Source organism: Oratosquilla oratoria, chromosome 2 (assembly GCF_046742065.1).
Source record: "Oratosquilla oratoria isolate Oo_2021 chromosome 2, ASM4674206v1, whole genome shotgun sequence".
NCBI classification, from domain to species: Eukaryota; Metazoa; Arthropoda; class Malacostraca; order Stomatopoda; family Squillidae; genus Oratosquilla; species Oratosquilla oratoria.
In genome coordinates this window covers 38,186,287-38,203,786 of record NC_134778.1, presented here as the reverse complement: position 1 = coordinate 38,203,786, position 17,500 = coordinate 38,186,287, and the positions used below count along the sequence as shown (strand labels likewise).

General features: G+C 35.9%; 1 protein-coding gene across 1 annotated transcript in view; it reads right to left on the bottom strand.

The window, feature by feature from the left end:
• The window catches only part of LOC143033410 (protein O-mannosyl-transferase 2-like), a 58,123-nt gene that overhangs the window by 22,542 nt on the left and 18,081 nt on the right, over positions 1 to 17,500 (bottom strand). Inside the window, exons 11-12 of the mRNA XM_076198809.1 lie at positions 3,099 to 3,282; positions 2,064 to 2,245 (exon numbers count right to left, since the gene is read on the bottom strand). Coding sequence (XP_076054924.1) covers positions 2,064 to 2,245; positions 3,099 to 3,282 — 366 coding nt within the window. The remainder of the gene's footprint in view (positions 1 to 2,063; positions 2,246 to 3,098; positions 3,283 to 17,500) is intronic.

Here is a 17,500-nt window from a genome sequence, read left to right as displayed (position 1 = left end):
GAATTCTACAACACAGTTATCTCGAATTATGACAAAAGAAACAATATAGATTTAATTTATCTAGACTTTGCAAAAACTTTTGATACCGTCCCACACGAAAGACTACTAACTGAATTAGCTTTACACGGAATAAGTGGTAGCCTATTAGGTTGGACTAGTAATTGGTTGAATGGTCGAAAACAGAGAGTTGTTTTAAATGGAAAAAAAACTTCTAGATGGAAAATGTTACAAGTGGAGTTCCTCAGAGTTCCGTTCTTGGACCACTTCTATTCATAGTATATATAAATGATATAGACCATGGACTAAAATCTAATGTTTCCAAATTTGCTGATGATACAAAACTGTGCGGAGTGGCAAATGATCACTCAAACCAATTAGATATTCAAGAAGATTTAGATAAATTGCAGCAATGGTCTGAAAAGTGGCTAATGAAATTTAACACAAGTAAATGCAAGGTAATGCACATAGGTAAAAATAACAGTAAGTACGATTACAAGTTATTTGGAAATTCGTTAACAAAAGTGGATAGTGAAAAAGATCTCGGCGTAATTATCAGTAACGACCTCAAATCATCCAAGCAGTGTATTTCAGCCTCTGAGAAAGCAAATAACATTCTAGGACTGATTGCGCGATCTTTTGATTTCAAAAGTCCATCACTCATTAACAAGCTATATAAATCGTTAGTTCGTCCACATTTGGAATATGCTGTTTCCGTATGGTCACCGAATCTCATTAAAGACATTGACAGACTGGAAAAAGTACAACGGCGAGCCACAAAACCGATTCCAAATATCAAAAATAAATCATACGAAAATCGACTAAAACACATGAATCTGTTTTCCCTAAAAAAATCGTAGACTCAGAGGTGACTTGATACAGGTCTTTAAGATTTTAAAGGGAATTGACAACATCAAAAGTGACAAAATTTTCACATTGAATGAGAATCAGACAAGAAACAATGGTCTCAAACTGTCCGGAAATAGATTCAATTTGGGAGTAGGTAGAAACAACTTTGCCAACCGTGTAGTTAATGAATGGAATAAACTTCCTGCACAGGTAGTGCAATGTAGTTCAGTTCGAAGCTTTAAGAATCATTTAGATAAATACCTAAGCAAGATGCTGTAATGATTATAATTTATCTTATATTATTTGTTTTTGTTTTGTTATCATTTGTCTGTCTGATTTTAATTTATTATTAGTTATATGTCAATTTATTATTATTTACTATTTACCTGTTTGTTTATTATTTAACTATACCTATGCATTTATTTATGTATTTTATTTGTTATTTACATTATTGTAGTTTTTATTTATTATTCTATTATTAATATGATTTTTTTTCGCATCCGACCTAGATATGGATCAAAAGGTCTCCTGTCGGCATGCTCCGCCTTTGTAATCCTTTGTAATCCTTTGTAATAATAATAATAATAATAATAATAATAATAATAATAATAATAATAATAATAATAATAATAATAATAATAATAATAATAATAATGATAATAATAATAATAATAATAATAATAATAATAATAATAATAATAATAATAATAATAATAATAATAATAATAATAATAATAACAATAATAATGATAATGACAATAATAATAATAATGATAATAATAATAATAATAATAATAATAATAATAATAATAATAATAATAATAATAATAATAATAATAATAATAATAATAATAATAATAATAATAATAATAATAATGATAATAATAATAATAATAATAATAATAATAATAATAATGATAATAATAATAATGATAATAATAATAATAATAATAATAATAATAATAATAATAATAATAATAATAATAATAATAATAATAATAATAATAATAATAATAATAACAATGATAATGATAGTGATAGTGATGATAATGATAATAATAATAATATTAATAATGATAATATCAATGATTAATAATAATGATAGTAATAATACTAATAATAATTATCATTATAATTATGATAATAATTGTTATAATAATAGCAATAATGATGACAACAACAATATTGAATTGCATGATAATAATTGTAGGTCTCACCATGTTACGGGTAGACTACTCAGCGACCAGCTGAGGCCACACTTGACGTAGGGGCAAACAAACCTGACCCTTGATTCGAGGGCACTAACCCCTAGATTACCCTCCGGCCCGTCCTCGATCTGCACCTCCCATAAGGTGTTAGGGGCTGGCTTCACGATCACGCTCTCCTTTGACGTCAGGTTCTGCCGATAGACATCAAAAGTAGTGTTTGTCACTAAGGACAGACATTACCACGTCTAAATTGTAGACTGAATTACAAAAAAAAAAAAAAAAAAAAAAAAAAAAAAAAAAAAAAGTACCAAAGGATTCTACGGTTGCATAAAGTAAAGGTTATAAGGAATCCTACTGGCCCGTTTAGGTTTGCCAATAGTCAGCTTGAACTTTTAAATGGAGGTATGTACGAGTCACAAAAATGTGTCATGTGTTACGTTAAATGGAAATTTACTTGATTTTGTAAATATGACCAAATAAGACATTGGAAGATACATCATAAAACACCTGGGCCCGGCCGTTGACATACATGAGTTTTGAAGGAAATAGAAAAATTAAATTACTATCCTATTGAAAAACTTGATAATGACCGGGGATGTGCCAAGTGATTGGGAATAAGCAAAAAGCTATGATTTCAATAAACACCTGAAGAACTCCAGCCTAAACGGGGACCACTAACGAACGAGATTCCCCCGACCTTTCAAATGAGATTCTCATTTCTTCAACTGTTCAACAAAGTAATCTGCTTTTTACTGCAGCCTCATTCGGGAAATAGATTAATCATTCTAGAGAAATCACTAAACTATTTTCACTTACCTATATTCAGTTTCACTTAACCTCATCTCATTTGATCAAACATATCCAGTTTGACTTAGGATGACTTCACTTGACCTAAACTGAGTCGATCTAACGACATGACGTAAGCTGATTTTACTTGACCTAACCTGTGTTGGTCTTGCTTGACTCAAGTTGACCTTTGACCTCACCTAAGTTCACCTGACATGACCTACAAAATAATTCTATTCATCAGAAAGGTCTCCTTACATAGGGTTCTCCATAGATAAGCTTGTGATCCCTGGTCATAATAGACCGGTTCGTGGAGCAGGCGATAACGCTGTTGGTGAAGATGTGGTGGAGGCGAACCCAGTCTCCGTGACTCACGTACTCAGGACGACCGCTGTAGAAAGAGTCGCTTTTGTCCGGGTCCTCCTCAGGGAATAGGATCCGGCTGTAGGGAGGAGTTGGAATAGAAGCAATGTTTAATGTTCAATAAACTTCAAAAGGTTATATATATATATATATATATATATATATATATATATATATATATATATATATATATATATATATATATATATATATATATATATATTTTTTATATATACATACACACACACACACACACACACACACACACACACACACACACACACACACACACACACACACACACATTTTTATATTTTTATATATATATATATATATATATCATATGTATTATATATATATATATGATAATTCTTATGACAGTCGCATGCAGGATTCGAACCCACTGCTTTCGGCCACCCGTAAGATCACCTTCACAGAGCCTTAACTCACTACACCAACAGAAACTATAAAATCCTTGAAACCTGGAATCGAACTGATTCCCGAGGATAGGAAAGATCACTTATCTGCGACCCCAATTCCTGTTTTATACAAGGACCAAGCCCACCAGTTGGCAAGGGGTAAGGATCGGAACAAATCCCTTTCACGCTTATCGCCAGTTTATATACCCTCTCTTATATAGAGTAATGGAACTCGATTAAGTAGGATGATCGGAAGCAGTGGTGAAAAGAAAGTAGAAAGTGAGAGACCAAATACAAAACTATAGAAGGTAACAGTAAACGGAGGTAACAACGGTGAAAAGAGTGCCGGTAGCTAGGGACGGAACGGGTGAGAAGAAAACGCTTCCAAAGAGATGGGACTGGTGAATCAAACTACAGGACTTAGTCCAAGATACGGTTACGAGACTGGTGCCTCAAACCAGGATCACGCAGTGCACGCAACCACAAGCACTCCGTGCACGCAACTACAATCACGCAGCCACGCGCGTACTGACTACGAGGAACGACTAGAAGCAACAGTGAACAAGGGGGTCTACAACGACTACATGCAATAGTGGATGAGGGGGACTACTACTACGAGTGAACGAGGGAAGATGAGGTGGTGAACGTAGGAAAACGATGGTACAGTAAATATAAAAAAAAAAAAAAAAGGTGTATAGAGAAACTCATAGTTAATAAAACACCAAGAAATGGAAAATGAGATTGTTGTTCCATTAGAAATTATTTTCAAGAAATCCATCATATCCGGAGATGTCCCAATAGAATGGAAGCTAGCTAACGTTACTCCCATATTCAAAAAAGGTGACAAAAAGAAACCAAATATCTACAGGCCTATAAGTTTGACTTCAATCGTAGGAAAAAGGATGGAAACAATCATCAGAGATGCTATCGAACATCATTTGGAAAGTAAATGTTTGATAAATGATAGCCAGCATGAATTCAGACGGAAACTTTCTTGCGTGACTTACTCGAATTCTACAACACAGTTATCTCGAATTTTGACAAAAGAAACAATATAGATTTAATATATCTAGACTTTGCAAAAACTTTTGATTCCGTCCCACACGAAAGACTACAAACTAAATTAGCTTAACACGGAATAAGTGGTAGCCTATTAAGTTGGACTAGCAATTGGTTGAATGATCGAAAACAGAGAGTTGTTTTAAATGGAAAAACTTATAGATGAAAAAAATGTTACAAGTGGAGTTCCTCAGGGTTCCGTTCTTGGGCCACTTCTATTCATAGTATATATAAATGATATAGACCATGGACTAAAATGTATTGTTGTCAAATTTGCTGATGATACAAAACTGTGAGGAATGGCAAATGATCACTCAAACCAATTAGATATTCAAGAAGATTTAGATAAATTACAGCGATGGTCTGAAAAGTGGCTAATGAAATTTAACACAAGTAAATGCAAGGTAATGCACATAGGTAAAAATAATAGTAGGTATGATTACAAGTTATTTGGAAATTCGTTAACAAAAGTGGATAGTGAAAAGGATCTCGGCGTAATTATCAGTAACGATCTCAAATCACCCAAGCAGTGTATTTCAGCCTCTGAGAAAGCAAATAACATTCTAGGACTGATTTCGCGATCTTTTGACTTCAAAAGTCCATCATTCATTAACAAGCTATATAAATCGTTAGTTCGTCCATATTTGGAATATGCTGTTTCCATATGGTCACCTAATCTCATTAAAGACATTGACAGATTGGAAAAAGTACAACTTCGAGCCACAAAATTGATTCCAAATATAAAAATAAATCATACGAAAATTAACTAAAACACATGAATCTGTTTTCCCTAAAAAAGCATAGACTCAGAGATGACTTGATGCAGGTGTTTAAGATTCTAAAGGGAATTGACAACATCAGAAGTGACAAAATGTTCACACTGAATGAGAATCAGACAAGAAACAATGGCCTCAACCTATCCGGAAATAAATTTAATTTGGAAGTGGGTAGAAACAATATTGCTAACCGTGTAGTTAATGAATGGAATAAACTTTCTGAAGAAGCAGTGCAATGTAGTTCAGTTCGAAGCTTTAAGAATCTTTTAGATAAACGCCTAAGCAAGATGCTGTAATGACTCATTTATTTTATATTATTTGTTTATTTGTTTTGTTATCATTTGTCCGTTTGTTTATTATTATTTGTTTGATTCTCATTTATTATTAGTTATATGTCAATTTATCATTATCTACTAATTACCTGTTTGTTTATTATTTAACTATACCTATGCATTTATTTATGTATTTTATTTATTATTTACATTATTATAGTTTTTATTTATTCATTTATTTGTTCATCATTATTATGATTTTTTCGCATCCGACCTAGATATGGACCAAAAGGTCTCCTGTCGGCATGCTCCGCCTTTGTAATCCTTTGTAATAAGCAAGGCGCTCGGGCGAAGGTTCGAATCCCAGTAGGAGAGTTTATTTTCATATATATATATCAAGGACTACTATTAAACAGGACGTGCACAGCCATATTCCTGGCTCCGCTAGCGGAAGCCATTGCTTTCTTTGTAACCTAATATTTTATATTGGACAAATATATCAAAACTAGAAACATAACATTGTATATAGGACAAGTATATCAACTATTGACTTATTCAATGCAGTATAAACTAATATAAACTTTTATAGTGAAATGAGATTTTTTAAGGCACTGTTATGCTTTGAAATACCAATTTTAGCCGAACTTAACATGTATTATTGTAAGTGGACACTTTAAAGGAACCCAAGTTGCTGTTGTTTTACATTTTACAACATGGATTATAGTTAAACCTTTGTGATTGCAAACAAACAAATATTCACACAAATAAACAGACATAGAAGCAAAAGCTTACCAGACTGCAGCGACTAATCAGCGAGCCGGGCCTTTTTTACAGAGGTCTGAAGAAGGACTGCATTCTTCTGCTGGTCTTTCTCTAGGTTGTGGAGTCCATTCAGAAGAACATTTGCCAGACGACGGAATATCTTGGGACAGTCAATGTCAATCCCACTGAAGCTGGCCATTGTCGACAAGATCTCCATCAGTCTTTTCTGGCAGCAGGAACGGTGACGGGCTTCCTTGATGAAACACAGTCCACATCTGACAAGATCAAAAGTGCACACATGTGGAGTTGTCAGGGAACCTCTGGACACTGTCTCGATAAAGTCCTTAACGTCACTGTTCACAAGAGGTTCCTCGGCGCTGAAGACCACATCTTCCGCGCACTTCGTTTCAAGCCACCCCGCCACATAGGCCGCACTGCACTCTTCATTCAGTCAGTGTCACATCTGTGGTACACCTCTCAATATAGGCTGCATCCTCTAGGTCAATTGCAGTCCCCAAGTAGGTATGTTCCTTCGACACAGGGTGGACATCGATGGACTGGAGGTTTACGACATCACATCTCGTGAGCCGCTGCTTGCATGCGGAGAACACATCCCCAGTGGTCATGAAAGAGTTTGCACCAGTTGATTGACGGTAGACTGAGAACTCCCCCTCAAGCTGGTCACTCTGGACCTCACGCAGCAGGACATAATGGAAGTCAGCGTTTCTGAACAAGTAGCGGCAAACGGCAGTCAGTCCCTGCATAGTCTGCACAAGTTCATTCTTGGTGTCATGGGTGAAACACTTGATTCGATTTGCTCCATGTCCTGAAGAAGCCTCTTGGAAAATCAACAGGAAAGTCTGCAGGCTGGTTGACTGGGGATCCTGAACAGCTCGATATGGATAGTTCATGCGCTGATCTTGCCTCTTCCCAGATACATTCACTAAATCCCACCAGTTCAGGATGATTTGGATGAACTTAGCAGTGTCATGACATCCTCTCAGTTTCAATGAAGCCACAACCTTTTCATTGAAGACCTTCAAGATATGCTGCACATTTTGTAGTTGAAGTCGCGAGGGGTTGACAGCAAATTTAGTGAGGGGAGTAGTCTTCAGAATACTGCCTTTCTCTGACTCGTACAGTTCCTTGACGTCTGCAAATGATGCTGTTGTTTTATTGTCAAGACTAATCTTCTGGCACTTCTCACTGATCCAGTTGTTGCGGATGCACTTCAGAAGATGCACTGAGTCAAAAAGGAGAAACCAGACACGATCTTTGCCAAGAGGATGCTTGGCTGTGGCACTGCAATCACCCGGAAAATCAAACAGCTTACAGTACTGCTGGTTTATCTTGTGGTTGTCTGTGATAGACCCGATGACTCGCCCACCTGCCCTCTCAACAGCAGCTGCCGCCTCCTTCACACGCTCAAGCAGGTATGCTGCTGTGAGCTTGTGGACGGGTGTCACAAAAATCATAATACTAGGTCCTCTGTGCAGCGACTTCATCATATTACATAGCATAGAAGTGGCCTTGCAGTCTGGCTTGTTCACTGCCATGCCACTCAGAACCACACCAGAAAAATGCAACAGTTGACCAAATCTATACTTCATCTATCAAGAGAAATACATTCTTCTGCTGCAGTGTCTTCACTTTGGCAAATGTTTCCCTCATCACCTGATCATTGTCAATAGATGAAGTGATGTATTGCAGCTTGCGTTTGCTTGGTAGCACCAAAAAGTCTCTAAGCTGTTCATAACTACACTTGGGGTATGATTCAAGAGCAAAACAATAATCATTCATGGAAAACTCACAAATGAAAAATCTGTCAGAATCAACAACAAAGTTATTACGTTGTGGTAGCACATCAAGCCCCTTCTGTCTTTCATAACGGTCTTTTGGCAGTCGAAATACTCGGCACCTGTTATCCTTGTTATAATTATCGTTGCAGTTCACAACACCACACTTATTCGGCATTTTGAATACACAAAATCAGCAAGAAAGAACCTATGAAGAACCAAACAAACAAAATCAGCAATAACCTATGTAAACAAACACTATCCACTTCTAAATGCAGCCACGCGCGAAAGACGCAGCGACACAACCCTACAACTCCACTGATCGTAGCACACTGGACTGACCTCCACTAGCGGCGCCAGGAATCTGAATGTGCACGTCCTGTGTAATAGTAGTCCTTGATATATATATATATATATATATATATATATATATATATATGTGTATATATATATATATATATATATATGTGTGTGTGTGTGTGTGTGTGTGTGTGTGTGTGTGTGTGTGTGTGTGTGTGTGTGTGTGTGTGTGTGTGTGTGTGTGTGTGTGTGTCTGCGTGTCTGTGTGTGTGTGTGTGTGTGTGTGTGTGTGTGTGTGTGTGTGTGTGTGTGTGTGTGTGTGTGTGTGTGTGTGTGTGTGTGTGTGTGTGTGTGTGTGTATTTACCTAGTTGTATTTTACGGGACGAGAGCTATGCTCGTAGTGATCCGTTTTCGTATCTCTCCGCATCCAGTTTATTCTTAAAATCGTGTATAGTTTTGACACCCACTGTTTCTTCGTTTAGTTTATTCCAGACATCAATCACTTTATGTGGAAAGCTATTCTTTTTCAGGTCTCTTCTGTAACTGTCCTTCTTTAGCTTCTTTTCGTGTCCTCATGTTTCTCTTCTGTCCCATTTTGATAAGTCGTCTCTATCGAGAATTTCCATCCCTTTCATAATTCTGTAAATGGTCAACAAATCACGTCTTTCTCTTCTCTGTTCCAGTGTTGATAGATGTAATTTCTCCAATCTTTGTTCGTATGTCAAATTTTATAGTGTAGGTGCCATTTTTGTCGCTGCTCTTTGGATTCTTTTTAATTTTCTCATGTTCTTTATTGTGCTAGGTGCCCATAGTGTTGCAGCATACTCTAGTTTAGGTCTTTTTAGTGAAACACTACTTTTTTACCATTTCTTCATCCATGTAGTCGAAGGCCACTTTCATTGATCTTAATAAGTTAAAAGTCTCTCTAAATAATTTATTGACATGTTTATCAGGTGTTAAGTCATATGAGATGATCACTCCCAGGTCCTTTTCTGAATCGACTTTATTTACTTCCTTATTTCCAATTTTATATTGACCCGATACTCTATTTTTGTTTTTTCTAAATTCCATTATGCTATATTTCTTAATGTTGAAGTTCATCTTACATCTCAGACTCCCTTATCATATTTTGTCTAGGTCTTCTTGTAGTGATCTGCAATCTTCTTCTGTCCTAACTCTATTGAGTAATTTGGCATCGTCAGCAAAGAAGTTCATGTAACAATTTACTCCCTCATCCATATCATTTATATATATGGCAAACATTAAACGAGCCAATACAGAGCCTTGCGGGACGCTACTCTTCACATCTTCCCAGTTCGAATTTTTGTCTCTAAGTACCACTCTCATTTTTCTCCCAATTAAGAAATCCTTCACCCATTCCTGTAGCTTACCTTGTATTCCTCTTATTATTTCAATTTTTCATTTTTCATTTTTTATGTGGTTCTTTGTCAAATGCCTTAAGCAAGTCCAAGAAGGCGCAATCTGCCCATCCATCTCTTTCTTGTATTATTTCAATTAATCTCGAGTAAAAGCATATTAAGATTGTGGTACACGATCTTCCACTTCTAAAGCCAAATTGTTTAGGGTTTACTATCTTATTTTCTTCCAAGTGTTTGGTCCATTTGTTTCTGATGACTTTTTTGCATATTTATGCTACTGTGCTTGTAAGAGATACCTGTCTGAAGTTTGTAGGATCTTCTTTGTTTTCTCCTTTACATATTGGTACTATGTTTGCATCTTTCCAATCTTGCGGTACCTTTCCTTCTTTGAGTGAGAAGTCTATTATCTTGTATAATTTGTCTGTCAGTTCCTCTATACACTCTTTCAGTATCCAATTTGCAATTCCATCCGGTCCATGGGATTTCCTAACATCTAGGTTTTTTTTATTTGGTCTCTTATTTCTTTCTGTGTTACCTTTATTTCTTTCATTTTGGGGAATATTTATTGTTCTCTATCTTCCAAAAATTGTGAGCTCTCAATTGTAAAAACAGACCTGAAGTGTCTGATCATAACTTCTGCCATTTCTGTGTCATCTATATATTCTTTATCTCCTGCACGTAGTTTTACTATTTCATGTTTATTCTTTAGTGTTTCATTTACATATCTGTAAAAGAGTTTAGGTTGATCCTTACACTTGTCTATAGTATATTTTCATTATTTATTTTTTTCTTTCCTGCGCATATTCACATATTCGTTCCTAAGTTTTATATATGTTTGCCATTTGGAAGTTTTTTGTCTTTTTTCATTTTTCCAGGCTTTGTCTCTTCTGTCTTTGGCCTCGCTGCACCTTTTGTTATATATATATATATATATATATATATATATATATATTATATATATATATATATATATATATATATATATATATATATGTACACACACACGCACACACACACACACACACATATATGTATATACACACACACACAGAATATGCAGCAACGATGTGGTCACCAAGTACAAAAAATGTATAACAAAACTTGAAAGAATACAAAGAGCAATTACAAAATTAGCACCAACACTCTCAAAACTATCATATGAAGAGAGACTAGCAAAACTTGAGCTACAGACACTAGAGCAAAGAAGAGAGAGGAGATTTGATAACTATATACAGAATCATGAAAGGTATAGAAATTATTAATAGAGAGGATCTAATAAAATGGGATAATAGAAATACAAGAGGACACGGAAAGAAAATCAAGAAAGACAGCTATAAAAGAGATATTAAAAAGAACAGCTTTCCTCACAGAGTAATAGACATTTGGAACAAGTTAGATGAGAAAGTGGTGTGTGCAAAAACAATACAAGAATTTGAAAATAGTTTAGATAAAATGAGATATGAAGACGGGACACCACGAACATAGCTCCCCTTCCCGTAAAATACAACTAGGTAAATACAACTAAGTAAATACACACACACACACACACACACACACACACACACACACACACACACACACACACACACACACACACACACACACACACACACACACACACACACACACACACACACGAAATGGTATCTATGCAGTGCTAGTTAATTGTATTAACTCGAAATTAGCAAAAATGAATGAAAACGACTCGAAAGCCAGTTGCGAATCAGAGTTATCTGGCGGCAATCCACTGAACCGCGATGTAAACAAACAACTAAACACGTGTTACGACAATGACTTCATAGGGTTTGGTAAGTACGAAAGAAAGAACTTAAGTAGATTATTAGAGATTGAGAGAGAGATGAGCAAAAATAGGACTCGGTGGGAAAATGAAATCATGGACTTAAGAAAAGAGGTCATTGGGTTAATAGATTGTATAACTAAGGCTAATCTTGAAATTTCTGACCTAAGAAAAACTAACTTGGACCTTACAAACGAAATTAAAGAAATGAAAAGAGACATAAATGAACTGAAGAATGATAATGAAAAGAAGAAAACTAATGATAATAACAATAGCGAAAATCTAAAGCAGGAAGTGAACAACAAATTACAAGAATTGACACAAAAGATCGAAGAAAACTTAGGTGGGGACAGTATCCAGGAAATTAAGAAGTGGAAAGAAAATATTGAAAATAAAGAAATTGCTTTCAAAGAAATAGTCAAGCAGCAAATGCAAGATAATACAAAAGACACAATCATTCAAGTGATTAACGAAAAAGCAAATTGGGTCAGGGACACAGTAGATAGGAAGAAATGTATTGTGGTTTATGGGCTTAAAGAAAAACAAGGATTGGCGAGGTACATGAGAGAAAAAGAAAAAGAGACAGCAGTAGAAATCCTTAATGAAATTCAGGGGGGAGACAGTGATTCAGGCACAGACCTAGAAGAGACTTACAGAATTGGTCGCTATACTAAGGATAGGAATCGACCTCTAAAGATAAAACTAAGGTCACAAATGGTAGTAGAAGACATATTTGAAAAAGTAGGTAACTTGGCAAAGAGTGAAAAGTACAATAAGATATGGATAAAAAGAGAAATGAGTACTGAGGAATTAGAAAAAGAAAGGGCACTAAGAGAAGAAGCAAAGGAAAAAAACTTGAAAAGATCGGAGACAGAATGCAAAGAATTCCAGTGGAGAGTAATAGACCTGAGATTAAGACAATGGCGCTTCAAAACGAAAAAACCAAGGGAAGAAGAAACCAGGGAGAAGGAAGAAAATTAAAAGTGGCCTATACCAACATTGACGGACTAATTTCGGGACTGAACGAACTCAATGATTATCTGTTAGAAGCAAAACCAGACATAATGGGAATTGTAGAAACTAAACTAAGAGGTGAAATACCATCCACTGTTATCGGACAAGGTTTATACAACTACTGGATAAAAAACAGGGACAAGAAACAGGGAGGGGGAATCATGTTCTTGGCCAAGAAAGACCTAAAGGTGACAAAAATTGCAGAGGGCAAAGGTAATGTTGAATTGATCATGATAAAAGTCGAAGGCAAGAATATGAAAAGTAGAAAGTTTGTGGTGACTTATGTGCCTCCAAAAACAAGCGCTTGGAAAGAAAACGAACATACAAAAATGCTAGATGATACAAGAAAATCACTCAATGAGATACTAATGGGTAAGGGTAATCTGGTAATTATGGGGGACTTCAATTGCAAAGAAATTTGTTGGGACAGCATGACAGTGCAAGGAGGAGATGACTCGTGGGGCAATGTACTACTAGATATGACCATGGAGTACACAATGACCCAATGGGTCCGTGAAAACACAAGGTACAGAAATAATGAAGAGCCATCGAAACTAGATCTAATATTTACAACAGAACCTGAAATAGTGCATAAAGTCCAGTATGAGACACCAATTGGAAAGAGTGACCATGTACTCATCGAAACTGTACTAAAGGAAGAAATAGACATAGAGAGGAACGAAAAGCATAGGAAAGGAAGACTGAGGTACAACAAAACAGACTTTACAAAACTAAAGACATTCTTCCGGAATGCAAACTGGGAAATATTTTACAGGGAAGAAACAACAGTGGAAGAGAAATGGAATATATTGATGGAAAACTACAATGAAGGTGTAAACAGGCATGTACCAAGACAAAAGCGAGAGAGTACATTAAATGTTGGTTCAACAAAAGATGCAGTGAGGCAAAAGACAGAAGGGACAAAGCTTGGAAAAAGTGGAGAAAAGACAAAAAACAAAGCAAATGGCAAATTTATGTTAACTATAGAAATGAGTATGTCAATGTGAGAAGAGAGGAAAAAAGGAACCATGAGAAGGATATTATAGACAAATGCAAAGAGCAACCCAAACTATTCTATCGGTATGTGAATGGTAAACTTAAAAACAAACAGGAAATGGTGAAACTATGCCAAGGAAACATAGAATACACAGAAGATTTAGAGATGGCCGAAGTCATGAACAATCACTTTAAATCTGTTTTCACCAGAGAGAAAATACCAAATTGTGACATAGATAAAAACAAGAAATCTCCCCTCATGAATGAGTTTACAGCATCACTAAAGGAAATATCAGAACATCTATCAAGGCTGGATGTCAGAAAATCACATGGCCCGGATGGTATTGCAAATTGGATTCTAAAGGAGTGCAAAGAAGAACTAACAGACAAAATACACATCTTGATAAACAGCTCACTCAAAGAAGGAAAGATACCCGAGGACTGGAAAAACGCTAACATTGTACCAATACACAAAGGAGGAAACAAAGAAGAACCCACCAACTATAGGCCAGTATCACTAACAAGCACCATAGCCAAAATTTGTGAGAAAATAATCAAGAATAGATGGGTAAAACATCTGGAAGACAATGACATATTAAACCCAAGACAATTCGGATTCAGGCAAGGAAGATCATGCTCCACAAACTTAATATGCTTTTACTCAAGACTAATAGACATAGTGCAAGAAAGAAATGGATGGGCTGATTGTGCATTCCTAGACTTGCAAAAAGCCTTTGACAAAGTACCACACAGAAAACTACTAAAAAAAACTGGAACACATAGGAGGAATACAAGGAAACCTACTAAAATGGATAGAGGACTTTCTGACTGGTAGAAAGATGAGAGTAGTGCTCAGAGAAAAATATTCAGATTGGAAAGAGGTGATCAGTGGAGTACCGCAAGGATCTGTGCTGGCACCAATAATGTTTGCTATCTATATGAATGACATGGACGAGGACGTGAACTGCTACATGAGCTTCTTTGCCGATGACGCCAAACTGCTAAGGAAAATAGAAACTGATGAGGACTGTGAAGCACTGCAAGAAGACCTAAATAGGGTATGGAACTGGAGTCAGAAATGGGAAGTGGACTTTAATACTAAGAAGTGTAGCATAATGGAGTTTGGAAAAAGCAAAAAACAGAATATCAGGAAAATATACAATTGGAACCAAAGAAGTAAAGAAAGTAGGATCCGAAAAAGATTTGGGAGTAATTATCACGAACGACTTGTCCTATGATATACAGATTAACAAAATTGTCGGGGAGACTTACAACTTGCTAAGATCAATAAAAGTGGCGTTTACATACTTGGACGAAGACATGATAAAAAAAATATTGGTTACATTGATAAGGCCTAGATTAGAGTATGCGGCGACATTGTGGTCCCCCAGTACCAAAAAGAATATAAAGAAAATAGAAAGAATCCAAAGAGCAGCTACAAAAATGGCACCTGCACTTGCAAACCTATCATACGAGGAGAGATTGGCTAAACTGGAGTTACCGACACTGGAGCAAAGAAGAGAGAGAGGTGACCTATTGACCATCTACAGAATCATGAGAGGCACAGAGATACTCGATAGAGAGAACTTACTTAACTGGGACAAAAGAAACACAAGGGGACATGGAAAGAAAATAAAAAAACATAGCTATAGAAGAGAACTGAAGAAAAACAGTTTTCCTCATAGAGTTTTGGACACTTGGAACAAACTGGACAATGAAATAGTAAGCGCAAAAACCATTCATGAGTTTAAAAACAAACTAGACACTGCAAGATACAAAGGCGGGACATCACGAGCATAGCTCCCCTTCCCGCAAAATACAACTAGGTAAATACAACTAGGTAAATACACACACACACACACACACACACATATATATATATATATATATATATATATATATATATATATATATATTATATATATATATGTGTGTGTGTGTGTGTGTGTGTATCATGGAGAAACCACAGGGAAATTAAAATTCGGAATACTAAACTTTGTTTGTCTACTACATCTTCAGAGTACAAGAGAAATAGAACACAATATTTATATAGATATAAGAAAATTGGGGAAGGTCCCAGCGATATAAAACCTTCAAACTATATACATACACACATGAAAATAACAATAGTTATAATAAAACAATAAAAAAGACAACCATGTGGCCGAAACGTCCAAAGGGACATTTGGCACAATCAGGAGTCATGGTGAGTAAAAGCAGCAACGACTGCAACAGCATTGTAGGAGAGAGGCCAAACGCAGAGTATGGGATCCAATATATTTGACGTTTCGACGTCAAATATATTGGATCCCATACTCTGCGTTTGGCCTCCCTCCTATAGGAGTCATGGTACCATTTTATCATTCTATTAATGATGAAATTACTTAATTTGAATAAACCTAAACTCAAATTGATGTTATTATAAAAAAAATGATAATAACATCAATTTGAGTTTAGGTTTATTCAAACTAGATATATTTCTCTTTCTTGTACTCTGAGAATGTAATAGACGAAAACGTTTAGTATTCCGAACTTTAATTTACCTGTGACTTCTGCATGATCATTTAGGTATTGGCTGCTTATTATTGTGGCAAAGTAGCATGCAGTTGATACTTTAGGGTCTATATGGGGCGCCCCTAGGGACCAGAGCCACACATAATTTTGTCTATGATAGAGGAAAACTCTGTTCCTAGAGAAACGATGACACTTTTATACTACGACTGTCCCTCCGTTATGCTGTCCCCCAACCCCTTGTTGCTGTCCTGTACCATTTCTCTGAGTACTCTTTTTCTGTGGTGGGGGAATTCCCTGTGGTGGGGGAAAAGAATACTGCCACCAAGTATTCCCACTTGGATCGTAAGAGGCGAGAAGAAAGGGACGGGGGTTGGGACTAGGCATCCTTCTCCTTGTGGCCCCACAGGGGACATTCCTAAACAAAAAAGAGAAGGCATAAGAGGGTCTGGGAGTTTTCGGACCAGCACCCTAAGGTTTGGGTTTTTTAATGTGCGTGGATTTGGTACAGATGAGAGTAAAAGGGAAGAGATAGGTAGTATGTTTGTGAGAAGAAAGATGGATGTGTTGGCTTTGAGTGAAACTAAATTGAAAGGGAAGGGTGAGTGTAAGTTTGGGAGTGGAAATGGGAGGTTATCAGATTTATAAATTAGATCTATAATCAGATTTATGATCATATTTATAAAAACTAATTTTGGCCTTACTAAGGGCTTTTTGTAAAAACCACGACGGGTATCCTAATTTTAATTGATTTTTTACTGAAATTAGTTCCATGTCTAAATATTGTGAGCTACATATTCTTAAAGCACGTAAAAATAGGTCAGAAGCGACACTATATTTTATTTTGTGTGGATGATGGCTAAAGAAATGTAGGTAGCTCCCTGTATGGGTGGACTTCCTATAAACTGTAAACGATAAAGACTCCGAATTTCTAATTATTAAGATATCTGAAAATGGTAATTTGTGATCTATTTCCCATTCCACCTTGAATTTGATATTAATTGTTAAGTGATTGAATTTATTGTGGAATTCTTGGAAGGAACCCCATTCATCTTCCCAAACCGTAAAAATGTCATCAACATAATTATCTGTACCAGTTCTAGCCAACTTATATATGGAATATTTTGAGTCAGTGCTACTACCGGAAATTAAACCACCCGCAATGTTTTAGTACAGATATGTTGATGACATTTTTAAGGTTTAGGATGATGAAT